Below are 26,685 nucleotides of genomic sequence, written 5' to 3'. Positions count from 1 at the left end.
GCTGCCAAAACCTTTGATTGCCAATAGAGGGTTTCCCAAACAGTGATAAAGGGGTTAGATAGATTTTGGGATGAGTTCCAAGAGACTATTTAGGTACTTGGTAGGATTTAAATGGCAGACACCTACATGCAGAACTGCAATAAAGAAAACCCCCACCCAGCACCACCCAGCCCGCCAGGCACTAAAATTCACAGGGTGCTTTCCAGTACGACCTGCAAGTTCACCCACAGCTCCTCTTTTTGGTGTGGCTGGAGAGGCCATGGGTGGAGAAGGGGGCTCCTCCCACCTCAACACCACCTTTGTGTGGGGAAGAAATGGGGAAATGCTGGAGGGAGGAAGCGTGGTGGCAGTTGGGCAGGTCAGGCTCTCGCTCTGGAGGAAGCTCCACCATGACTTCATGTTTTGCAACAAGCAGTGGATAAACAAAAATAATCCAGAGGAGGGAAACCCGAGTTATTCAGTATTCCCCATTCATCCCTGATTCCTGTAAAATACCACACAGTCAGCACAGTTCCACATTATTGGTTTTATATCATATGTCTGTGACAAGTGGAAAAGTTACTCTTATCAATGCCCCTTTTTTCCTTCCAGTGACCAAGAATTGGGAAGGTGTCTGGCCATTACCCCTCACCTCTGCTGGGTGTGGAGACACATTCCAGCTTCCTGCCAGAAGGCTTGCATGTCTTTGAGAGCAAACCCCTTGTGTCTCTGACCCTTTGTGCATAGCTGAAGCTGGCTCCCACCTGCCAGCACAATTGGGTGACGTAATTATCAATTTCATTACTAATTTCATTCTTTATACATCTAAATAATTAGGAGGGTTTTTCCTGTATTGGAAAAACTGAAGAGTTCAGGCCCTTGAGAACCAGGGAGTTAGATGAGGAGCTCGTATTTTTCCTTGAAGTACATTTTATTTTCCACCTACCACAGTGACTGCAAAAATTATCTTTTCCCAAAGTGCCTTAATTTCCCTCTGATCTCAACTAATTCTCTCTCATCATCTGATGATTTTGTCTTCTATTAGCCTTTTCTAGTGAAAATATCCCTTTAAACATAAATAATTATCAGGGATACCAAAATAAAATTGAATCTTCAACACAGAGTTTAAGGCATTTGCTGGGAATTCTAATTATTGCTGCATTTCTTCCATGTTAATATAAATTATTATTATTATTATATTATTATTATTATTATTCCTCCCTTTGGCCAAAGAACCATGGAGTCGGAGCCAGGTTCAGCTCCTTCTGGGTGTCTGAGATGTGCAAGACATGAGAGCTCCTGCTTGCTGCTCAAGCCTCATCTACACTGGGAAACTTTGCAGGCACTGGTAAATTGTTTAAATTTTGACTAGATAAATAACCAGAAACTGGGTAACTGTGAGGGTGCATTTTTTCCAGACAGCCTACTAAAGCCCTGTTGGATGCTTTTAAACTGTTTTTTGTTATTCCCAATTGAACACACACTTTGTGTCTATCTGGGAGATGTTCTGATTAAACCCAAACCATCAGCCCTAATAACAGGATTCAGTTCTCCCTCTTGTGTCACTCAGGTCCTGCTAAAAGCTGCATCTGTGCTTCACTGTTGTGAATTTCAGCCCCAGGGACATTCAGGAAAGCTTACCTGGGCCACAGTAATCACCACTTGCTTTTCTTTCCAGGTTTTCGATATATCCTAAGTGGCATCAAAGGGCCACAGTCCAATTCTTTCTTGAGGTCATTGTCAAGCTCTCTACCACATTGTCGTCATTGTTGTCCTTGTAATTTAATAATTGCCTAAATTTCCTGGATGTCTCCAAGACATCACTGAGGCATGTCCCTGACCTGAGAAGTGCATCATGTAAAAAACAACAAGGAGGTAGTGGCTAAGATATCAGGAGAAATTACATTAGCCAGGATTCCACTATGGTTTTGACAGAAAGGCTGCACCAAGCCATTCTGGAGGGATAAGAGCATAACCAGCTCTGCCCTTGGCTCTGAAGGAAATAAAATAATTCGCATGGATTGAGAGTCCTGGTGGGTTGGGAGCCAGCAGGGTGTAAAACCTTTCTGCCCTACTGATCTTGTCAGCCCAAGCTCCAATTCATGGGCTTGTACACAAGTAACAGCTACCTAGCATCCAAGCAAGCACAGAAAAAAGGCCCTCACATTAGTTAATAATAGAAACTTAGAATGGTTTGTGTTGGAAGATTGGAGACCAATCTTTAGATCATCCAGTTCCAACCCCCCTGCCATGGGCAGGGACACCTTCCACAAGACCAGGTTGCTCCAAGCCCCGTCCAACCTGGCCTTGAACACTTCCAGGGATTGGGCAGCCACAGCTTCTCTGGGAAACCTGTGCCAGTGCCTTACCACCCTCATAGGGAAGAACTTCTTCCTAATATCTAATTTAAATCTACCCTCTTTCAGTTTAAAGCCATTCCTCCTTCTCCTGTCACTACCTGCCCTTGTATAAAGTCCCTCTCCAGATTTCTTGTAGATTTCTTGTACCCCTTTAGGTACTGAAGGCTGTTCTAAGATCTCTCTGGATCAACAGAAAGATCTCCAGGCTCAAAAAGAGCCAAAACATTTTAGGGAGCTCTCCCCTTCCTTCTCCAAGTAATGAACTCTTCTGCAGTCACCAGCAAATCACTAGAAACAACTGAAATGGTTGCGAGAGCATGACCTCATGTCAGCGTGGGCGCTTTGGTCCACATGGCACTGGGGCTGCATTGCTGCCTGCATGAGCCAAATGGGGAATTATTTACCTGGATGTGCTGCAAGGAGGTAATAGCTGCTGTGTGAAACGGGACCTGATGTTGCAAAAGGGCTGTGCAGAAAGTTGCTGAGTAGTGTTGCAGTGGTTTTTTAAGGAGTTACACCCTTAACTGGCCCCAGCCTGCTGGAATCAACAGGGATTTGCTGAGTGACAGTGAGGAGCGTTGGATCTGGCCCTGAAACATCTGCAAGGTTGCCAACATGATTTTCACAGCCTGGACAGGTGAGGGGAGGCTGCAGTAGAAACTGTGGCATAGATGACCCAGTGGCACAGGCAGAAAGTAGCCAGGTGGTGGCAAGGTGCAGGGAGAGGCGCTCCTGTCCATATGCCTCCTGGAAGGGATGAAGCAGGGTGCTGACACGGCCCTTGCTAGGACTTGATGGCTGACTCAGGGCTCTGCAAGAACCTCTCCCAGTCTCCCCCTCCCATGGACCCACCTGCCCATTGCTCTGTGTGTCAGATGAAGCAGTGGGTGCTTCTGTGCAGAGAAACCCATGGAGCCACCCAGCTGTGCGTGCACACTGAAGAAGCAGTCATGCTCCACCACTAGCATCAAGGATATAGGTGGGAAATTGCAGAAGTGTTATTTGCATCCCATCCCCATCTTTATTTGGTAAAGACAGATAATATTTGGCTTCTGTGAAAGACGAAAAGAAGACCGTTCCCCCTTACATACCGAACCTGAGAAATACAAGCCTGACAATACAGGGCTGTGCAGGATGGGTACATACTGCCTGTGGCAAGGGAAAGGCTGCTACAAGGGTAGTGCTCTTGCCGCAGTCAGTGTTGCAAAGTCCCTACAAAGAAGTTTGCTGAGGTGATGGTGCCTGCCCCTGGGTGCTTGGAGGGGGAGCAGTGGCCAGTATGGTGTAGGACTGGCTTCAGAGGCCATGCTCTCTGAGAGCCCAGCACAAATCTGTCCATGATGATCATACACCAACAACTAAAAATGTGCATGGAGAACTCTTAAATACCTGCCTCTCTGCCTTCCCGTCACAAGATCACAAGCAGCTCAGTGAGCATCAGCTAATAAAGACAAGAAGCAGCATGATTGCTTTTAACCCAGATCCCCAGCTACTCCCTTTTGCTGCAAATCAATAAACACATTCTATGAGCTAGATGATGACCTGTGAGTAATCATTACTCAGATACACACAACAGGGACCTTGCTCAACTCCCCATCCCTGGAAGTGTTCAAGGCCAAGCTGGTCAGGGCTTTGAGCAACCTGGTGTAGTAGAACCCCCATGGCAGGGGGTTGGAAATAGATGGTCTTTAAAGTCCCTTCCAATCCAAACCATTCTATGGTTCTATAATTCTCCCAGGCTGGCTGCTGGGCACCTCCTTACCTTGCCATTGCTCAGTTACTGCAGCAGCAATGGGAAGCACAGCAAGGCAGCATGTGCTACTTTACGAAGAACACAAATCATACCCATTTCTAAAAAGGGTAGAAAGGAGGACTCTGGGAGCTACCAGCCTGTCAGCCTCACCTCTGTGCCTGGGAAGGTCATGGAACAGATAGGTCCTCCTAAAACCTCTGCTAAGGCACATGGAAGACAGGGAAGTGATTCAAGATAGCAAACATAGCTTCAACAAGGGCAAGTCCTGCCTGACCAGCCTAGTAGCCTACAATGGAGTGACTACATTGGTGACCAAGGAAAGAGCTATGGATGTGGTCTATCTGGACTTCTCTAAGGTCTTTGATATGGTTCCCCACAACATCCTTCTCTCTGAATTGAAGAGATATCAAATTAAGATGGATGGACTGTTTGGTAGATCAGGTATTGGTCGGATCATAGAATCATCATAGAATCTTAGAATGGTTTGGGTTGGAAGGGACCTTAAAGATCATCTAGTTCCAATCCCCTGCCATGGGCAGGGACATCTTCCACTAGACCAAGTTGCTCTGGGCAGTTGCATGCAGAGGGTACTGGTCAGAGGCTAAATGTCTAGATGGAGATTGGTGAAAAGTGGTGTTCCTCAGGGGTCCCTACTGAGACCAGAACTGTTTAATATTTTAATTAACGACATCGTGGGATTGTGTGCACTGCCAGCAAGTTTACAGGCTACACCAAGCTGAGTGGTGCAGCTGACAAACCTGAAGGAGAGGATGCCATCCAGAGGGACATGGGCAAGCTCCAGAAGTGGGCCCACGTGAACTCATGAGGTTCAACAAGGCCAAGTACAAGGTCCTGGACCTAGGCTGGGGCAACCCCTAGGTGGGGGATGAAGGGACTGCAAGCAGCCCTGAGGAGAAGGAATTGGGCTTATCAGTTATGGAAGGCTGGACATGAGCTGGCAGTGTGTCCTCACAGCCCTGAAACCAACTGTATCCTGGGCTGATCTAAAGGAATATGGCTTCAGACCACACCTGGAGTACTGCGTCTTGCTCTAAAGTCCTCAGTACAGGAAAGACATGGATCTGTTGGAACGGTCCCATAGGAAGGAAACAAAAATTATCAGAGATGGAACACCTCTCTTAAGAGGACAGGCTGAGAGAATTGGGGTTGTTCAGCCTGGAGAAGAGAATTGGGGTTGTTTAGCCTAGTTGTTCAGGGCTGTGTCCTCACAGCCCTGAAACCAACAGTATCCTGGGCTGATCTAAACAAATATGGCTTCAGACCACACCTGGAGTACTGCGTCTTGCTCTGAAGTCCTCAGTACAGGAAAGACATGGATCTGTTGGAACAGTCCCATAGGAAGGAAACAAAAATTATTAGAGATGGAACACCCCTCTTAAGAGGACAGGCTGAGAGAATTGGGGTTGTTCAGCCTGGAGAAGAGAAGGTTCCAATAAGATCTTATTGCAGACTTTCAGTACTTAAAGAAGGCTTATGAGGAAGATGGGTACAAACTGTTTAGCAGCGCATGTTATGATAGGACAAGAAGTAATGGTTTAAACTGAAACAGACTAGATTTAGGCTACATATAAGGAAAAAGTTCTTTATGATGAGGGTGGTGAAACACTGGAACAGGTTGCCCAGAGAGGTGGTAGGTGCCCCATACCTGAAACATTGAAGGTCCAGTTGAATGGGCTTTGAGCAACCTGATTTAGTTGCAGATATCCCTGCTCATTGCCAGAGGGTTGGACTAGATGATCTTTAAACCTGAACTGTTCTATGATTCTATAAAATAGAATTATTTTGGCACGTAGGGCTGCTAGAAAGGGCTTAGGTCAATGGAAGAACAACTCCAAGGCTGCAGGGGAACTGAGAGGGAGAGGGATGGAGGAAGGCATGCAGCAGGGCTGGAGTCAAGGGCTGGTGTGTATATTAGGGGCAGAGTCTGGCAGACACTGCTGCCTGTACCTGTATGTGGTCAGGGCTCCTATCTATTTGATAGGAGACCTGGACAGCTGGCAGGGGGTGATGGGAACTTGCAAGAGAGCTTTTCCAGAGGCTCTGATTAATCATTTGGCACCACAGCCAATTTAAGCAATCACTGCCCCAGGCATAACAAAGGGGAAATCACAGGGTGGGGAGGCAAAGTAGGGATGGGCAGGGACAATTAAGCCATCAGCCATCAGAGAAACCGGCTGAACTATCACAGCTGATGGCAGTGCCATTATAGCACAGAATGTCAGTCACCAGTGATCAGATTTGGAGGGGATATCCTCCTCCCAGGGGACAGCTATTGGGCTGGGAGCTGGTGTGTTCTGCAGTTCAGAGCAGCCCCGGCTAGCTTGTGAAGATGCAGGAGGAGGTCCCCGCAGAGAAGTTTAACTACCACCCCTCCAAACACATTGGTCTTCCTGATCAGGCCACATGATAAAGGATGTGGCAGTGGGCAGGTAACTTGGAGAAACCAGACCCTGGAAGCTGCCACTTCCTCATGATACCATCTACTTCAGCCTAACCCAACAGGAGAAGATGAATTTAAGAGTGCACTGAAACCATCAGGAACATTTCTTGGCAGTAACAAAAGTCAGGGGATATTTCAGGTAAAGGTGAATGTCCACAATCAGGGTTGCACATAGTGCGATGAGAAACATCCCATTCACAACTGGTCTTCTCTGTGAAGTCAATGACTTAGTACTAGTGAAGCCTTGGATAAGCTCCGGCTCTTTGATTCATAACCAACCTTGGCATAGGTTGGACAAGGACTGGCACATTTGTTTCCTGAACTGTCTGGCTGCCAGGATACCACAGCAACAGGGCAGTATTCCTTGACTGCACTTTACCAGGTCCTGCTACTGTTAGCATGGGAACAAACACATAACCACCGGAATGGTTATATGAGGTGCTTTATTGCAGCGCTGGGAAACCAGGGGTATGCACCCAAATCTGGTTCCAACCTCGTCACATCACATTCGCAATTTATACGCGTTTAGCACGGATTACAACATTAGCTAATGCATATGCATTAAGGATTGCCACATCAGGAATGTTACGACATCAGCCTCTTCTATGCTTGCGCAGCCCCTCTGGTGGTCGTCTGGTTGTCGTTCCGATGAAGTAAGGAGTCTTCCTCAGATGAAGTAAGAAGTCTTCCTCAGGTTGTCCTCTTCACCTTTTCCTTACTTGGATATATCCCAACCCTTGTGTGGACACTAGCATTTTCTTATCAGCTTCTGGTATGCTCTTCTGGCTACTTTATGCATAGGTTCTTCTTGGGTATAGTCTCCAGTACATACTTTTCTAATCCACCCATACGCATAGGTTCTACTTGGGTATAGTCTCCAGTACATACCTTTCTAACCCACCCATACGCATAGGTTTTTGCTACTAAGACTATCATTGCAACACCGGTTATAGAACAGCCGTGATACAAAATTGCAAAGTTAAAACATTTTCTAATATACAAAACCCCACTATTGATTTATAAATTTCTCAAACATAATCATTTCTACTATTTTATATAATTGTTTTATCATAAATTCTTTGCCCTTTTCCAACACTACCACACAGGAAATGCTCAAGCAACCCAAACCCATTTGCAGCACAGCCACACACACAACTGTGCCAGTGCACAAAGGACCGCATGCACCCAATTTCTTCACTTAAACTTTGCCCACTTATCCAGGCTTAAAATAGTAACTGCCACAGAACTGATACAGAGAAATCCAACTGCTTTCAAACCTACTGTTTGAAAACTTGTAAGCAGGAAATGAGAATGCCACATAAAGAGCTACTGTCAAATCCCCATTGGGGGTTTAGTAGGCCTGTGCTTTTACAATAGACCAATGAAAGCCTTCTTCCATTTGAGGAAAATCTATCTGCCTTAGGGTGTTTTCCAAGTTTGACATTCAGCATAAGACTACTTCAATTTGATCACTAATAGTGGTGAGGCATGATCAGACATAATCATTAACTGATCTCTATTCATATTCCCTAGACAGTACGTGATTTGCAGCATGTCCTGGATGAAAGTCCATAGCTGAACCTGCTCCATGAAGCACACTTCTGGAAAACAGCCATAGCTGTGTTTTCATACCCCAACACCAGCATGAGGCCTGAGCCCTCCCTGGCTGCCCCTGGGGGGTGATCCAGTGAGGTACAGCCTGAGCACCAACTGCCTTTCTGACCCTAAGGGAGCAGCTCCATTACATACAGGTTTAAACCATCACCATAGCAGGACATGGAGCCTGGAGAGGAAGCCATTATGAGGCCACCAGGATCAACACCTACAAAGGCAAATTTGTAGCACTTCTCCTTGTGTTTTCAGGCTGCAGAGAAAACAAAAGCACACTAATATAGTTCTGTGTATTTTTTTTTCCTTCAGCTTGCAGGTAGACACATTCAGAAGATCAGCAGCAATTTCTTTTCACAATAGCAATTGAAAATGTGCTGCAAAGGCAGGAAAGATCAGGAGCTTGCCAGCAGAAGAGAACAGTAAAAAATGGCAGGGCTCAGCTCAGGCAGGGGCAGAGCTGACTCTAGGTATTTTCTCTCACCTGCTGCTTGTGCACCCTCCAATCTGCCAACTAACTCAAACACACAGCACACACACACAAAGCTGTGCTGGCTCCCATAAGATGAAATGCAATGCAACAGCAGGAGGAAAACCAGAGTGCAATCCCTGCTCCTAGGGATACCTGCTCTTGAAAGAATAGCTCCACAATACAAAACCAGTGAGGAAAAGCCACTGAACTGGTGAAAGGGGGGGGGAGAGGAGATCAACTCCATGTCCATGAGATTTGTATTACCACCGCTTTGGAAGCAGGGGGTCCTGAACATTAACAGCACAAGCATCTTCTCCCATGCATTCAGGGGTTACAGGTACCTCCACTAGAGAATGGACAACAGAATCAGGGCATCAGCACTCTGGCTGGGAATGAGGGCTGTGCCTGGGGTACATGTGATACAGAGGGTTGACCATTGTACAGGGGGGGTTGTACAAGGGGGTTAGAGGAATTTGTTTAAACAAAAGGACTATCTGTTGTAAATGCCTGCTAAGCAGAACAGAGACCTCCAGTCCTGTTAATAAGCAGACGCCTGAATCTACTGATAAAGGGGAGAAGCAGAGGATTTACAGCTGGGACACTGATCAAACTCTACTGATAAAGGGGAGAAGTAGAGGATTTACGGCTGGGACACTGACCAAACTCTAAGGCCACACATAAAGACTAAAAAGGTGAAAAGTGCAAGAAGAGGAAGACTCATTTACTTCATCTTGAAGACCCCTACCCAGAGGGGGAAGACTCATTTACTTCCTCTTGAGACCCCTGCCCATGACCAGAGGGGGCACTGCACAGGCACAGAGGACCTTCTGGCTCATTATAATACAAAGTGGGGATAGGACATGAATATGTATAGGCGTATTGTGCAACCTTATGAATATATATAACTTTAGAGAATAAATGTACAGGGAAACAACACTGAGGTACGCATGACTTTGAGGAATTATCCCCGTGCGTCTCAGCGCTGAATAAAAAACATACCTACTTTACAACTTTAACGAGTCATGGAGTCAATCCGCGCATCACATGCACTTTGGCTGTAGAGTGTGTGCTTGAAAACAGTTGTTCATAAGCACTTGTTCTGCCTATGATCTCGCTAGCATTCACATACGGACTCTCACTTCATTGAGAAAGATTAAAGTGTTTGTCTTTTATTCAGAAGCCTTGTTCCATTTCCAGTGATACTTTTCCATGTCCTTCAAAACAAAAAGCCCCTAATTTCTTAACAGCACCATCAGTCTATCACAGCAACAAAAAAAAAAAAACAGCAAAGCCAGTTACATGAGGTGATACAGCATAAAGAAACAAATACAGCTGATACAGTAGAGAAATAAACATTTACATAAAATCAGATATGTTGCTATAAAACCAGTAGTATGCAATTAAAAGATCAGCAAGATTACCAGTGTGCTAGATGCTTAAAGCAAGTATACTTAGGCTGTATCTACATTGTCATGCTGGTTTTAGGCATGAGTTCACATCCAGCTACCTCAGTTATTCACTTTACATGTGGTGAGCTTTCAACACAGCTTCCCCTACAGCCAGCAAGCAGTGTGTATGCAAGCATCTAAAGCTCCATTCCCAGGCTCAAGCAGCGCTTGCAAAGCTATAAAGATGTATCCTGCTGCTGCCTCCTCCCTACAAATATGGCATTAGAGGATTCATCAGCATATGCCTGGTTAAGAAACAAAACACTCAGTTGTGTACTAAAAAACCTTAAGCAACATAGAATCTTAGATTTTAGAAAAATATTTTAATTATCAGTTCACAAGTAAAAACTATCACTGTCATAAAAATAACTTGAAATACTAGAATATCTAGCTTAGAAAGATCTTTGTTTTTATTGCTGTTGTATTTAGTTTTAGGAACTGTCAGCATGAAGGTATTGGTGGGTTTCCTACTCATCATAGTCAGCTTGTAAGGATACTCACAGGAAGATACACTTTCCTATTTAATCCTCATGTAATTTTCACATATGTAGGCTGCACTGACTCTTTTCAGATGTGCATACTTGACAACTGACACTATACATCACTTGGTCTCAACCAACTTAAATTGTTTTATTAAATTTCATTTGCAACCTTTAAAGATTCACTCCAAAAAGAGTGAACACCAGTACTGACACCACCTTAGCTACTTGTAAATCCTATAACTGTGTTCTGACAGCTATCAGATATTAACTCATTCATTTCATTTTGTTTGGTTTCTTCCTTATTCTCATGGTTTGAGTGATGCTTGTTATTTCCAGCTTTTTTAGACTTTCTGAGGAAAAACTTTGTCAGTAAGTAACATAATTCAGCCACATTTAAAAGAATGCAAATGCTGGACACAGCAATCATGAAAATAGTAAACACCGTCTTTTCAGTAGGTCGAGAAACAAAGCAGTCCACTGTGTTAGGGCAGGGCCATGCATTACACTTCATTAAGCGAGGCATGCGGAACCCATCGTACATGAAATAAAACGCATACATGAATACTGCTTCAAAGACCAGCCTGAAGAAGATGCTGCTGGTATATGTCCACCACAAGGAGCCCTCAATACGAAACCTCTGTCTTCTGATCTCTTCAATGTCCTTGTATTCGCATTTCTGGTCTCCCTTTCTGAACTGCCTCTTCTTCTCATGCCTCCTGTAAGCTACATGCATGGCCACCAGCAGTGCAGGTGTGGAAACAAAGATCAGCTGCAGGGCCCAGAGTCTGATGTGAGAGATGGGGAAAAAGTGATCATAGCAAACATTTTTGCAACCAGGTTGCAGAGTGTTGCAGACAAAGTCATCTTGCTCATCTCCCCAGACTCTCTCTGCAGCCACAACCAGGATCATGATACGGAAGATGAACAGGACTGTGAGCCAGATCTTCCCAATGCTGGTGGAGTGTTTATTTACACCTCCTAAAATGGTATGCAGGGCTCCCCAATCCATTGTCTTGTTTTAATCGTCTGACCTAAGACAAATAAACAAAACTAAGGTTAATCAGGACAGGAAACAAATGCCATCAAGCATGAGGTGCAAAAAAAACAAAATAAACCAAACCAATAAGAAAAGCAGTATCATAACTGCAGCACATCCACTGGCTGTGGTAGCTGTGGTAACATTTTGTTGACACAGTGGGCTTAGCTATAAGCAGTTATAAATAATCTAATCACATATCAGCAGGTAATAATTCATTACTTGATTACACACATGGTATCACATTTATTTGACTTCTAGGTGTATTCACCAACTGAAAACACCTATTAGCCACATCAAGTAAAAAAAGCAGACAGGAAATTGACAAAACCAGCCATAAATTAAAACATACAACTTCTAGTAGTTTGATAAGAGTAACAAAAGAATAGATGACATAATCCAGAAGTAATGTAGGTGTTATGTTAAAAAAATAAATAAAGGTGTTAAACAGCTAGAATTCCAATATGAATTAAGCCAAGCTGATCCATCCTTAGCTTTGAAGTGTAAATAGCATTTTCATGAGTACATTCCAGCAATAAAGACAGACCTTCAAGAGCTGCTGCTGATGCTCTGCATCCTCCATTAGCAGGTCTGGATAACCTCATTCACAAATTTTAAAAACGTGACTGCAGGGCTCTCTGTTGTTGAGGCATATTCCACAATAGCTTGAAGCAGTGAAGGTTAAGTCTTGGTCATTACCTATCTCGAGTTGGATGTTTAAAATCAGTGCTTAAAGACTCACCCCCAAATTGCATGTCTCTAACAAGAGCCTAGGGTAACTTGACAAAGGCTCCTTCATTGTCACTGCCTGTCAGGCAATTTCTCCCACCCCTCTTCTCCCCTCCTTTTAACAAGACTGCATTACTCCTAGAACAGGGGAGACATTTCAGAAGCTGGGAAGAGTGCTAAAGTCAACATTTAAAGAGTTCAGACAGGCCAGCAGTAGCTCAGAGCCTTTTCCAACATAAGCATATGGTTTCCAGTAGGCAAGTTTCAAAGTACTATGACCATTATCAATTAAATCAACTCCAGGATTTCACCTTTGTCTCCAACATACCTCCTGGGAAGGAACTGTCTGGATTTGCTCAGCTTCCACAAACAGCAACCTTTCAGAGAGCAGTCAGAGGTGTTTCAGCCCACCTCCCCACTTCAGCTGAGTTTACAGAAAGCTAGTATACAAGCTACTGTGGATTCAGGAAGCCAGCATTTCTCATGCCTATCAGCCAATGCTTGCAGATCTTTTTGCTCCAAAATTCCTCATGAAGGTTTTTATTTCTCAGCTTTGTTAAAGACTTCTCAACCTAGTTGATCCAAGCCCAACCAAGCCCAGACCATCTTTCTTTGGCATTTACAGTACAGGACACCAATAAGCAAAATCACATTTTCAAAGTTTCCACAAAAAAATGCCACTGGAAAAGGCCATTTTATTCATCACATGAGAGAATGATCAAGATTTCCTAACTCTGGGCTGGGCCACACTGCATGAAGAATTAAGACTTTTTTTGCAGTTGTCATCCACATCACACACTCATTCTGAATAATGTAAAATATTTTCTGGTTTACAGCAGTTACATGTAATCAGTAAGTCGCATACAATCATACAGAGCATCAGTCAAAGTACACAACAGCACAGGGAAAATGAGGACATTTAATTGTTATATGAATGCAAAGGGTTGGGTTTTTTTATTGAGTTACTGAAATGTAAGTGTGATCTCCCTTCACTGGTTCCATAAGCTACACTTCCCTCAGGTTATGCTGGTTGACTGTATATGAAGTATGTGGGGATATACTTCAGAAGGTGAATACCAACAAAGGACAGACCCAGGACTTCCTTCAGATTGGAGAAATCTTTCCTGAGCCTCCTTCAGGATGCAGAGTCTATGTGGACTATTACCTCTGTATATCTATCTCAGAACAGTCCTGGAAGCAGTTACCTTCCAATCCCACTATGTTGTTTTTTAAGAAGAAAGTTTATTTTTCATTAGCATACAATCTTTGTGGATTAAGAACCCTATGAGGCCACAGGAAAGACCCTTAATATCAGAGCTACTTACAAAACATACTAGCTAGATTTTCAAATGTTTGTACCCCTTTTTTTGATTTGATTTTCCATCCATCAGATCAGTCTTGCTTTCAAGATTTGCTTTGAAGATCTTTGTATGTTAAACCAAGGAACAGTTACAACTTTATCAGTGTTTTTACTAGTGATCTGTGTTATTATTACACACACACTGCAATTAAAATACTTTTAAAATGACACTACAAGTAAGTATTATGACTAGAAATACTCCTGCACATCTGAAAATCTGTAGAAGTTTGGCACCATGTAAACTGCGGTACTACATACACAGCATTCACCAATCCTTTAATTTCACAGATGCCTTGAATTTCTTCTCTCATTGTTCCTTCTTCTCCCTACATCTCCTTACAGTGTGAAAGGCTGAGAAGTGGAACCTGTGTACCCCCTCCTCATCAGCCCCATTTCTTAGCGTCACCTCTTACTGTTCACTGATATGGCTGCCTTTCTGCTACCACAGGTTCACAAGGATTTGTTACCACATGCTATCACTCCTTCCTGTCTACCCATGCAGAAACTGATTCAAATGGGTGCCTCAGGGTGTAGTTAAAGGGTACCTTGTCTTCAGTAGCAAAATTAACTCAAGATGCCTCCCCCATCAGCATTTGCTCCTGAGATCACACTGCAGTTCTCCATTTCCTGCAACTTTTTTCTTTGGGGGGGGGGTGGGGGGTGTGCATGTGCATTATTAACCAGGTGGCCTATTTAAAAGTTATTCCCAGTACTAGTATGTTTGGGGTTTTTTTTGGTTGGTTGGTGGTTGTTGTTGGGTTTTATTTATTTTTTTTTTAAACCCAATCCAGAAAGTACAACTTCATTTAAAAAACAGACTGCAAAATGCAAAGCATGGGTAAATAATTAGCAGTTAGTGGGTAAGAGGGGTTGGCAAAACATGGTGCTTCAATTCTAGCAAAAGCAAATTTGTACCTGGATCAATGCAGAAAAAGCCACCACACTTTAAAGAGGCAAACTTTTGCCCCGAGTCTCCTAGTGAGATTTCCTCTCCTTTCCAGAAAGCCCGTCTTCCATACTGCCCAACCCCTCCCACCTCCACGATTCTCACCTACCTTTCCGAATCCTTCAGTTGTATCTTCAGCTCCTCCTGCCACCATACCCTATTCTTCCAAGCTCATCACCGAGATTTGCCCTTTCCCACTGTACCCTCATGGCCTCTCAGGCTTGTTTATATGCTGGTGAAAGGTCATACGACTTCTGGGATACTCCAGAGCGATACAGGGACTGATCAAATACTAGTAAAGTCTCACTATCTTCTCTGTGAAGGGTGGCACAGTTAAGATTGTAGGGCCATATTCAGGCAGCCTGAATTCCATCCAAATACTTTGTCCCCAGTGTTTCCTACTAGCTGGGTTTAAACAGCACTCACCAACACAATTTAGAGCATCTGATGAAGATGATTCCAAGTCTCCTGAAGTGCCCACCTCTCTCCCATGAGCAGACACAGTGACCCAAGCAGAATTTAAGTTAACCAAGTGTGGCCCATCACACTATTATCATTGCAGATCACTCCAGCTAACATCAAGTTTGGGCTATCTGTACTGATGTGATAGCTCATTTACTCCTAACCTACTCAAAAGCTAGAATGTTGACTCTAGGTTAACTGTCTTCTAGACGCTTGCTTTTAGGACCTTTTTAGTAATAAGTAAAAGATTAACTGTCTTGTTGCCCAAAGGAGAAGAGAGCAAGAAAGCTATTTCTCATTAATGGGTGGCAACTCTTAGTTTCATAGAGCTAGCCCAGATATTTTTACATGAGGAAATCCAGCTAAATGCCTATAGAAACAATAGTATGTAGACAGTCAATTTACCCGCTTTGCTGGTCTCAGTAGTACAGCAAAGTACAGGAATAAGTTAAATACATGAAAGATCAGGTGAATTTGGGAGGAAAAAAAAAAGTAAAGTAGGGGTGAGGTTAAGAACTGGTTATAAAGCAATAAGCAGGGAAGAACAGAACACAGCTGGTCAGTGAGTCTGAATATCAGCATTTAGAAACCCATTCTAACACGGGGGTGTATTAAGTATTAAATTTTCCTTTAAAAAAGGAAAAATGTAACTGGCATGACCAAAAGCCTTTCCAAGCCTCAGCATAGATCTTTGTTTCTGCTACCAGCTGAACCTTCTGCTCCATTTCAGCAATCAGAGGATCACAATAGTGATCCTGGGCTGTCACAGTAGGACTTAAAAACAATCATAAAGGATCACTATCACTGAAAAGTTAGTTATGAGAGAAATGGTTCTATATGATCACATGACACAAAGGCACATGAGCAAGTGTTTTGTTGTGGGTTTGTTTTCTGGGTTTTGTGGTTGTTTTTTTTGTTTGTTTTTTTTTTTAATGTGTCTGTGTGTGTGGTGGTGGTGGTGTTCTTTGGTTTTTTTTTCACTAATGGAACAGACTGCAGCAAGAGAACAGCTTAATTATTTCCACAGCTCTCCCGCTTCTGGAAAGTGTTTTGAGCTCTGTGCTACCATGGCTAGACTGCCTTCTACTTTAAAGCTGCTGCAAACCTACATTAGACAGCAATAACAGTGCAGTGCCTACACCCAGTGAAAATCCCTGCAATTCACAACACTAAAGACAATTATCATCGAGCTCCAGTGTTCATAAGCACAGCTGGTTAACTGTCACCTTTTTCACTCTTAAAGACTGTTACATTGATAAATAATCTGTCAATGGTTAAACACACAGCTTCAAACCACAACTACAATACAGTGAAGGTAAAACCAACAGAAGATACATTCCTTTCACATCCACAGTATGGTGCTTGCTGCTATAGGAGATTATCAAGAAAAAAAAAAACCACAGTCATTAGCAAGTACTACAATATTTGTTTGTTATAGGAACATCTGGAAGTTCGACTCAAGAAGGGGTCACAGTATGATAACTTTGGCATAAATTCAGAGTGAGATTATACCTATCACCCCACAACTACAAACTGGATACCAATTTTAATTATTCTACTGGAATTACACAGAAACATAGAGGGTATTCACAATGCCTCCACTCCTATCAGAATTTCAGTGCAGGGTGTACTCAGAGTTACTAGCTTGGTGCGACACTCTGCTTTCAGCAGTGCCTCCTGAATACTGATACAAGACCAACAGTCTGCCAAGGCAGAAGTCACTTTATCTGAAGTGTGACTACATTAACCAAGGTAATGTTTGAGCAAAAAAGCACTGGTGCCAAGTGTCCCTTCCCGCCCCCAAAGCGGGTGACAAAGGTAACTCAGATGCCTGAGAGCAGCAGTCTTAATGCAGATTGTTTGCTAACAACCACCTTTAGGACATCAAATCTGCGTAACAACCAAAATCGTTATCAAAATTATGACCCAGCTTCACACAGTAAGTATTTCTATATATAGAGGTCCAGCATACAAAGGCACTGCTGATAGAACTTTCCCTTCAGATCTCGATCTAAACAGTTACGCTGGGAGCACTAGCTCATATAGGGGCTGAAAGCCAGCATCAAGATGTCTTAGAGATATATATGCTGCTTCATATCCAGATTTGAAGAACACAAATCTGTATTTCAGTAGGTTTTTTTATTGACATACTTTCACACTGCCAAACTGGGGTCTAGCTTATTGCTAAGCAGACTAGCAAGCACTTAATTGCTGGTGTGTAATTTTGTTATTCCTATTGCTGAATTAGTTTCAGTGTTGTACCACAAGAACAGCAGCACTGCCATTACTGAACCAAGGAAGCTTCTAATAAATACAGATTAACATCTTCCAAAGACAGCATCCTTTTATTTCACCAAGAAAGGCTTGCATACAGGTTGCAGCAATTACTTGCTAATTCTCTCAAACTTCCCACCTAATTTGTTAGCCTGCCCCATGCCACAATTTCCCAGACATTAAACTGAAGACAACAAAATCTCACCATCTCGCAGTGCTGCTCTGAAATGCTCCACTACAATTACAGGCTCCAGACTCCTACTTTTTTAATCAGTAGACCAAGATAGATAAGTACCAGTTCAAACTTAGAAGTACAGTGCTTCAGTTCAATTATCCAGGGTATTTGTACTACCGGAAAAAGAACACAGCTCTCTACACTGCTAAGGCTTTAATGCAGAATTCAAACTACAAGAAGATGCAGCTTTAAACTCAGGCTTTGACAACCAAAACCCTTTGATCTCACTATTACAGGCAGCTTCCAGCTATTTTAATTTTACAGGTGTACACAAAAAATTATAAGGAGCATGCAGCTGTAGCACTGAAATATCAACAACTCTACTTCTTTCCTAAAAAGCTGAATAAAGTTCAAAAGAGCAGTCTAACAATCACGGCTTCATCTAGTAGGTCTTAAACTTCTTCTGAACACTTATCTCCAGATCAGAGTGGAAACTGGAGAACAGAAGAGCCATGACAGAGAAATTACAGTATATCTGATTTGACACAAGAACAGGCAAAGACTAATCAGGAACAGGAAACCTCTGACAGTTGCAGGTCTGAACACTGTGAGCATTGTACTTTTCTTCTACTCAAGTTTATGAAAACAGGAGGCATTCTTTGGCTTAATTAAAGCCAGTGTGAAACCCAGAGTTAGCCTTTAACACAACAGACTAGGACCCAATATCTGTGTAGTTAAATCCTATAGTTATTGCACTAGCCTACAACTGTAAATGGAAGATTACCATCCTCCAGAACATCTCTGCATAAAATATACTCAGCTTGTGGAAAGAGATATCAGAAGTGCCAGTCACACTTGAAGGCATAACAAGACAGTACAAGTCCTATTAGAATCTGGCATTTCTCTGCTATTTTCCACTGTAAACCTTTCCTCCAAAATGAGCTTTAAACTTCCCGCCTTGAAAGAAAGCCAAATTCCCAAGGACTGTTTTCTCTGATGCAAATCTCCTATTTCCCATACTTTTAAAGAAAGTTTTATACACACTGTGCCCTGCTCCCAGTCAGGAAAATAGCAAATTTTAGTTATGGGTTTTTTTTTTAACCCATTATTTAATTCCCATTTCTTTCCTCTTAAATCTGGGCAAATGTTTGCATCCCCTCCACAAATGTGCCTACTCCCACTTCAACATAACATCTCCTACAAAACTGGCAAGTCACTGTCTCTTTCACACACAGACAGAACTTGCACCCTTTTGGAAATGCTAATTAAATTTATAAACACTAAGATTTATACTGCAGTGCAGCTTTTCCTTGCTTTTTATATAATGTCTTTCATCAGATGTAAAGATAAAAGCAACTTTTTCCTTTAAAAATATCTATTACAGGAAGAGACACTGGTATGAGGTAAGGAGCAGAATGAATTTAACTTTTACCATCAATGCATAGATGTTTTTTTCTTTTCTCACATTCCTTCTGTTTTGATAGCACTTAATCTCTCTTCATGTATCATCACTTCAAGGTTTTCCTTACACAAACTGGTGTGTAGCCAGGCAAGAGTCACAGTTCTCCTCATTTCAGGTAACTTATCAGCCATCATTAAGTAACAATTAAAAGCAGAGAGGAAAAGAACAAGGAAAAATGTCAAAAGGATTTGACCCATGCTCTTGTTTCATGCAGTTTTGGGGACCACTGATCTCACTGAAACTGTTCACATGAACAACACAAAGAATCAAATTATAAAGCATCTTCTTTACTCATGGGTACCAACTGAGCTTATGCAATGCCTGCTATTAAGAAACTTGTAAGTATACCTCAAAGTGTGCTATTTTCCAACTACTAAGATATCCACTTTACCTTTTTCATTGTACAATTACTCTTTACACTAAATAGATGAGATTACCCAAGTAATCCACCTATGTTATGCTTCAAGGGATACAAAACAGCAACAGAGGCCCAAACCTCAAAGTTGAGAGAGCAAGGCCTGTGATATGTAGCCCTACCAACGATAAGACTGCCAGTTCTGAGGATTTAAGTTTCTCAGAAAACCCTGATACACACAGTAACCTCACAGATCTGCAGAAGTGTTGGAAATTCCACCTAGAAAAATCACACTGCAATGCCCAGTTGGAACATGGAGGTGCCAACACAGGATGAGGGTTGGCCCACCACTGCCTTATCCTCTGAGCTAAACCTGACACAATCACATGCAGATGCTTCTACCTGCTACCTTTCTTCTGGGGCTCTTCAAGATAAGCAGCTGGCAAGCCAGGTTTCCAAGCTGAACAGTGCAACGGTAAGAAACCACGTAACTTCATTAAGAAAATAAAGGATGAAAACATTTTATACACTCACAACTCGGCACACACATGTACCATAAGATCATGAATCTGGGTTCAAACCCCCATACAGTTTCATGCAGACCACAGCTAACAGAATCTCATTGGTGGTCAAAGTCACAAAAACTAAATTTAAAAGAGCATTCTTAAGATAAAAGGCCACTTCCTTCTTTTAACCCAGTATCTGTGCTCCTACAAGTGAGAACTAATACAGCAGAAGATATTAATTATATTGGAAAAAAAATAAAAAATAGTCTCTTCAACATACAAGATTAGAAAAGAAACACCAAAACTAGGAAAGCCCAGTGATGAGAGAAACAGCTATGCCCATCATGCCACAGGTACACAGTCAGCTACCAGCTACCACCATGAACCAAGCAAGCACACCTACCCTTACTGCAACATGTCCCTCACACTTAATTTAAGGGCTAGAGTACTCCTGTATACAATCTTATCCAGCCCCGATACTCAGAAATACATTTATTTCTGACTCACACTTTTAATTTCCTACTCCCCCTGTAATGCTGGGGAATGTTTCCATTGTGTGACCAGACACTCACAGGACCTGTCAGTTTTACTGATGCAAGCTGTTTACCTTCATGCAGCTCTCTTTAACATCTGTAGGCGTGTCGCAAATTACCTGTAATTGCGGAAGGCTTGATTTTGCTTAGGCACTTTAGCTGGTCGGGTACTTCACATAACGTGCTTACAAAGCGCTGCTGAGAGAAGACGGATTAAAAAGAGGTTGTTAGTTAAATGCATAATTAACAGAGCCAAAAGGACTCCCAATTAAACCCGGTCATAGGATTCAAGCACTTCCTCTCATGCTTAAGCACGGGAAACGAAGCCGAGGCTTCCCGGGCCGAGCGGGGGTGAATCCTGCCCGGCACTACGGGCAGCGCGCACGGGGCCCCGCCACCAGCCCCATGCCCGGCCCGCTCCGAGGCAAGCGGCGCCACCAGAGCTCCCAGCTCCACTGCCGTGGGCCCCGGCCCCACACTGGAGCGCAACAAGTGTGGAAGCGGCGGCTACAGCAGCAATACAGGGCAGCGAGTGCTGGGCCTGCCCCGCCGCACCCACCGCCACCGGGCCCGCTCCTCACGGAAGACGCGCGGGATCGGCCTCCCCCGCCCCCGGTGGAGCTGCCGGTTCGCCCCCTCCCGCCGCGCCCCATCACCTGCCTCAGCCGTGCCCACAGCAGTAGAAGGTGATCAGCCCCGCCGGGAGCTCCCGAGCCAGCCACCGCGGGCGGGCGGGGAGGCGATAAGGCTCAATGCGTGTCCGTCAGTGCCTCAGGAACAGCCAGCCCCGGCCTCGCTGCCCCTGAGCTTTAAGGTCCCTCCCCGTTCACCTGCCGCCGCTTTTAACCCGCCCCTCGCCCGCCTCCACCCGCTCCCGGTTCCTCAGGCTCTCCGTGGAGGCGGTAAGAGCCCGGGGCGGGGCTGGAGCCCATCCCAGCTGCTGTACCCTGGGGAGGGGTTAGAATGGGGATCTGTGCTTTGAACATGAGAGGAAGACAGCCACGATAAGGGATGGGATGGGACGGGACAGCGGAGCCGAGTCGAGTCTGGAAGAGCAGGCAGGGAGACTTCTGTCCTGCCTGGGGCGGCGGGGCGCGTCTGTCCAGTGGCCGCTTCCCGCCGCCCAAGGGCTGGCTTGAAGTTGCAGGGGGAGAGCATAAGGGGAAGGAAATCAAGATAGCTGCACATGTGTGGGGTTTTGTTTTGTTTTGTGTTTTTTTTCCAGAGGAAATGCATATCTCTTTAGGATAACATGGTCATGTTCCCATTTCTTTAAATCTAGGTATTCAAAAAGGCCTTGGCACAGCAAAAGCCCTGGCCTTTTTTCTTGGAATTTATTAAGGAATTACTGGCCACACACAGAAGGAAGAGCCAGTAGTTTCTGGCTTTCTGAGGTTTGTTTTCAAGTGCGATTGAAATGCTGCAGCAGTGCCCTGTAAACTTGCAGCCTTTCACGAAGCTGTGGATATTTGTCAGTAGAAAAGACCTATTTTAGAAAGTTTTCTGTTTCTAAGGAATACAGTTGCTGAGGAAACAATTTACTTTGGGTTCAAAAATCCTTGCCCAGAACTGCGTTCTCCATCTTGCACGCACACATGTCAAACTAAATAAATGGTTTCTAATCCTCTTAACTAAATTCTCAAAGAAAATGTACAGCACAACTGCAACAACAGTGTATTTGCTCTGGCTTTGGTGAAAAATGTCTGTTTGTACTTCTTAAGTGTAAGGGCTTGAATGATAAATGATTTTGAGCTAAGTTCTGCCATTTATATCCACTTCCTAGAATAAAAACACCAGGTAAAATCTTTTGTGAAAGTCAATGGCTTAACTGTTCTCATGCTCAGGAAGAAGAGGTAGAAATTTCTAGCACAAGCAACTCAACCTTATAACTGAAAGATAAATTGCCATCACCTGTGGTTTAAACATTAGCCTATGCCTCTGTCATCTCATCTTTCCTCCAACACTCCTTCTTATCCTTGCACTTAGATCCATGGAACCTGCATGTTAGGACCACGGGAAGATTGATAATGGAAGGGACCTCAGGAGACCTCTAGTCCAACCTCCTGGACAAAGCAGGGTCAGCTCTTAACTTGGACCATTCAGCAGTTGTACCCTGGCCGTGGGGGACCCAGCACTGCAGTCAGTTCACTACAGCCACTCTAGGACCAGGCTGAGGTAGACAAACAATAAATACCTGAGGCCTGAGTCTGATTGTGTTCACTCACTTCTGGGGGAGTTGTGTGTTCAAATGACGTTCAAGGTTCATGTGTATGGTGTGTGTGAAGGGAAGTGGCTCTAGACCTGGCCATGCATCTGCACTTTGCAAAAGGGGAAGCCCATATCCTAATGTAAGAAAAGCATAGAAGAGACATCTGGAACTTGTGTGTTCCCTTTCTATTCACCTTCTAGCTTAACTCAGTGACCTTGAAAAAGTAAAACGTGTCCCATCTCTGTCATTCCAAGGTTGATTTGGGTATGATAAACATTGGGTATGTTTAGCTGCAGCAGAGGATTTTGAGTTTTGTGCTGGTTTTCAAGGCTGTGTTTGCCGTTGAAGATTTTTTTTCTTCTGTAGGAAAAGCTTGTGGAAGCAAGACTCTATGGATGTCACTGTGAAATTGCCTAAAGGAGATGAGCTGGAGATGAGTGAGCAGGGGTACAACGTGGACCTCTCTTGAGATGTCTTAGATCAGGTCTTCACTGTGCTGCCATCAGGAGTATGTTATGGTTGGAGGCCAACACCTGGTGTTTATCCCAAGGCAAACCCACCCAGTTCTGGAAGCAAAGAAAAAGTCTTTAGTGATGTTCTGTGTTCAAATATGAGACAATATCACACTAACCATTCTTTAACTGGAACCACAAGGGGAGCACTGGGTGAATGGGTGGTAGAGTGCCAGGTTGTCTTCTGCTGGGTAACTTTTTAATCTCTCATCTCAAATGCTACTTCTCCAACCTGGTAACATCAGCTCGCTGTTTGATTATAAGTGATGATGCAAAGGACATAAGATAGAAAGAATGACACATGTGAGTGCAGAAATTTAAAGGAATAGAAAAAGGGTTTCCTAGTTTTAATCATGTGATTTTCTAATTATGGGGGGAAAATGAAATATATTTAGTAATTTGACTACTTAGTAGTCAGAGCTAAATTGTAATTGCTTCTTTACGGATGAGAAATGTTGTATATTCAGTATTTAGCCAGCGTATGAGAAGTACTGTTTGATAAACCTGTGAAATAAATACGTGTAAATTGATTACTCTTGAATGGTGATGAGCTCTCCTCCTGTAAGAGCTGCAGCTGTGCACTACAGAGTAGATAAGTAATTTTGTTGACACAATTCTTAAGTAAAAAGGGAGAAGAGAGGGATGGATTAACATAGAAACCATCTATTATTGACATATAAACAAAGTAGAAAATTAAAGTTACAGTGTTCAGAAATTCTGTGTCAATAGATGCCTCACATGATGATGCAGATACAAAAGAAACATCTCTGTAAGTACTTTTTTCTTTTTTTTTTTTTGAAAATAAATAGAGATGTCACAACATTATACTGAGGACCAAGAGTAGCTTTAGTTATAAAGCCCAACTTTAGGATAAGGCAAATCTCCTTGGTAGTGCATAACATCATCTACAAGGTCATAACACAGGCAAGGCTGACTATCCTGTAAAAGCATTTAAATCACAAGCACTTTTAAAAATACTGGCATAAGTCAAGTTTTCCTCCTGCCCATTCTAATCAAGTATGAAAAGACTAGACTTTTGGCTGAAATTTTAACCTCATTTTCATGTATTTCATTAGACTGAAGATTTGTGCCAAAAAAAAAAAAAAAATCCAACTTCTCAGTCCTCTTATTATTCAGAAGGGATAAAAAAGGAGAAAAAACCCAACCAAGCCACCAGGAAGTTTCTTTTCCATTTTCTCTTGGCAGACCACTGCTCAAATATTGTGCTAAAGACTGGGAGGTTGAAAAACCTGAAAATGCCTAGTTTCTTTCCAAACTTTCACAACTTTAATTAGACTCTTTTTGCCCTCTGACCATTCAGAGGAGGAAAAAGAAAGTTAAGTCCAGTCTCTCAGTGCGAAATTGTTGTGCAGGTGTGTCTCAAAGGGCATGCTCCCTTGTGGCACATTTGTTCAGGGAAAACAGGCATATATGTAGTACTGCTACTGTATACTAATTCTCAGATGAAGCACCATCTTTGTTGTATGCTGCTCAGGAGACTGCTTTTCTTCAGACTTGACTTTAATTTGTTGTTCAGCATTCATACAGGGGTTATGTTAGTCCTGATTTACACACTCTCGGCAAATCCCAGGACCTCATCTAGCCAGAAATGACACCCAAAGAGTCACTTCCTTTTCAGTATAATTGCTTTAATGACAATGTGCAGTATCATAAAGGTTGGCTGTGCAATATCATGTTTATTAACTGTTACAGCTCCTCAAACATCTGTACTGCTATGACAAGCAATACTTTTTCCCACCTTCAAGAGCTTTACAGATCCTTGCAGAACAATCAGGATTGCACTTCTTTTGAATAACAGGACAGATATGACTATCTCCTTTATCTTTTTGACCTCAAGTTGTCCTTATCGATGAGACTTTCCCTTTTTAATTTTCAGTTAACTGATATTCCTCAAATAGCCCATAAGAAACATATATTAGTGATGTTCCCTGCTTCTGGAGAGAGAAAAAGGAACAGGAAGAGAACCAGAAAAATCACCAAAACACCAAAATTATGTGGGGGACCAATGAAAGGGCATGGAAGTGGTTCCTAGGACTGCCACTACAGGACCAGCCTGACTCACACTAATCCATATAATTTGCACTTTTTACCTCAAAATGGACATAGGCAACTATTTTAGTACATTTCCATACTCTCCCAGAGCAACACTGGAAACCATACTTCTCCTGCAGACTAGGTAGGGTAGACTAAATTATTGTCAGGCACCCATCAAAGCCTCTCAGTTGATTTCTTAAGACAACAGCTCTGGATGTCCAGCATCAGCTTGATTTTAAAGGCAGAGCTTTCTCCATCCTTAGGCAGCCCAGTAATTTCTGGAAGATTGTAGCTAATTTGGAAGCTGACAGTTTCCATCTTCCCACCCCTCTGTTTTATTTGAAGTATTTAATCAGACCATCTGTAGTCTGCTGTGTATTTCGTCGCTCTGGGCAAAGGGGGGACAAGAAGGGCTGTCAGCAGCGATGCAGTTGCTGTTGTGATATTTCTCCTGGAGCAGGAAGCTCCAGTGAGAGTTCCCTGCCCCAGCGGCACCAAGCCCAGACCCTGGATGGACCCATGGCAGCTCCCAGCTGATTTAATCAATTTGGTGTTCCCTGGTTTGATGTAATAAGTTCATTGTTCACCGGTTCAGTTTAATTGAGTCATTGTTACCCGATTTAACTGACTGATTGCTGCCTAACTTGATTTAATTAATTACCGCCTGGCTTGCTAAATAAGCAAGCTCCTGCTGCTAGCTGCCACCATGGCTCCTCAACCATGCTGTTTACTTCTGCCCTTTCTCCCTACCAATCTGCACTTCTGGTGCCTGATCTCATCTAGCCACATCTTCTGCTCTCTTCCTGCTTCTCATTCTTTTCCTGTAGCAATTCCTGAACCCAGGTAGCTTCTGTCACTCACATTTCCCTTCTCTGTTTTTCCCTGGCTTTAGCCCTGGCCCTGGTCTCCAGCTTTCCTCCCAGAGTTCTTACCACGCTGTCCTACAGTAACTCTCCTTATTGTGGTTTCTCTAAAGCTGCTCCTGAACTCCCCTAAGGCTTTGCATTTCACTTGCTTTTATGTCCCAGATTGCCCCTGGCAATCCTACATAGGGAGCAGCACTTCTCTGGTGCTCTCCTTTTTCCTTCATTTCCACTACTTGCCTGTAACCAGTTTTCTCTTCCTTTAAGGTATCATCCAGAGGCCTCTACCTCTGTTGCATGTTACCATCATCTAGGCTCTTGGCTCTTCTTTCTTCTTTCCCTGCCAGATCCATTCACTTCTTGTGAGATTTCTGTGTCCACTGTAAGGATATCTTCTCTGATTGCTTATCTCATATGCTAGCCTCTTGTTTTCACCTAAAATGGCTTAGGCTTCTCACTGACCCTGCGTTCTCTGGCTGTTACTTCATTCCCCAATCTCCCCAGATCTCTTCCACTTATCCCTCTGCATTTCCCTGTCTGCATGCAGCAGAAACATGAGAAAAAGGTATATCTTGTCCTCTTTTTCTTCTGTTCTGCTCTACTGTCCATCTGATGTCAATGCTAGGAGTAGACAAGCACTTCTGC

The 26,685-nt window shown here is 43.4% G+C and overlaps 1 protein-coding gene across 4 annotated transcripts; it reads right to left on the bottom strand.

Moving 5' to 3' along the window:
* Nucleotides 1-9,781: 9,781 nt before the first annotated feature.
* Nucleotides 9,782-21,246, bottom strand: LOC133271538 (gap junction beta-6 protein). Of its 4 annotated transcripts, none has more exons than XM_061457698.1 (3): nucleotides 21,058-21,246; nucleotides 20,521-20,599; nucleotides 9,782-11,594 (listed from the first exon to the last, which is right to left on the bottom strand). In XM_061457698.1, the coding sequence occupies exon 3, from the start codon at nucleotides 11,570-11,572 to the stop codon at nucleotides 10,781-10,783; it is 792 nt and encodes a 263-aa protein (XP_061313682.1). In that variant the 5' UTR covers nucleotides 11,573-11,594; nucleotides 20,521-20,599; nucleotides 21,058-21,246; the 3' UTR covers nucleotides 9,782-10,780. The 4 variants fall into 4 exon arrangements, with proteins under 4 accessions (XP_061313682.1, XP_061313683.1, XP_061313686.1 ...); XM_061457699.1 differs by having other exon boundaries at nucleotides 20,521-20,596; XM_061457702.1 differs by lacking the exons at nucleotides 20,521-20,599; nucleotides 21,058-21,246 and adding an exon at nucleotides 15,061-15,227.
* Between the last annotated feature and the right edge of the window lie 5,439 nt (nucleotides 21,247-26,685).

The sequence above is a fragment of the Pezoporus flaviventris genome, unplaced genomic scaffold (assembly GCF_033815535.1).
Source record: "Pezoporus flaviventris isolate CSIRO_AGI_PZ_B2104156 unplaced genomic scaffold, CSIRO_AGI_Pfla_v1 ptg000025l, whole genome shotgun sequence".
Classification (NCBI taxonomy): domain Eukaryota; kingdom Metazoa; phylum Chordata; class Aves; order Psittaciformes; family Psittacidae; genus Pezoporus; species Pezoporus flaviventris.
Note: the sequence above shows the minus strand (reverse complement) of the source record. Positions and strands in the feature narration are given on the sequence as shown.

Excerpts from the sequence above, each read along its gene's own strand:
- LOC133271538 (XM_061457698.1), bottom strand. The coding sequence starts at position 11,572 with ATGGATTGGGGAGCCCTGCATACCATTTTAGGAGGTGTAAATAAACAC.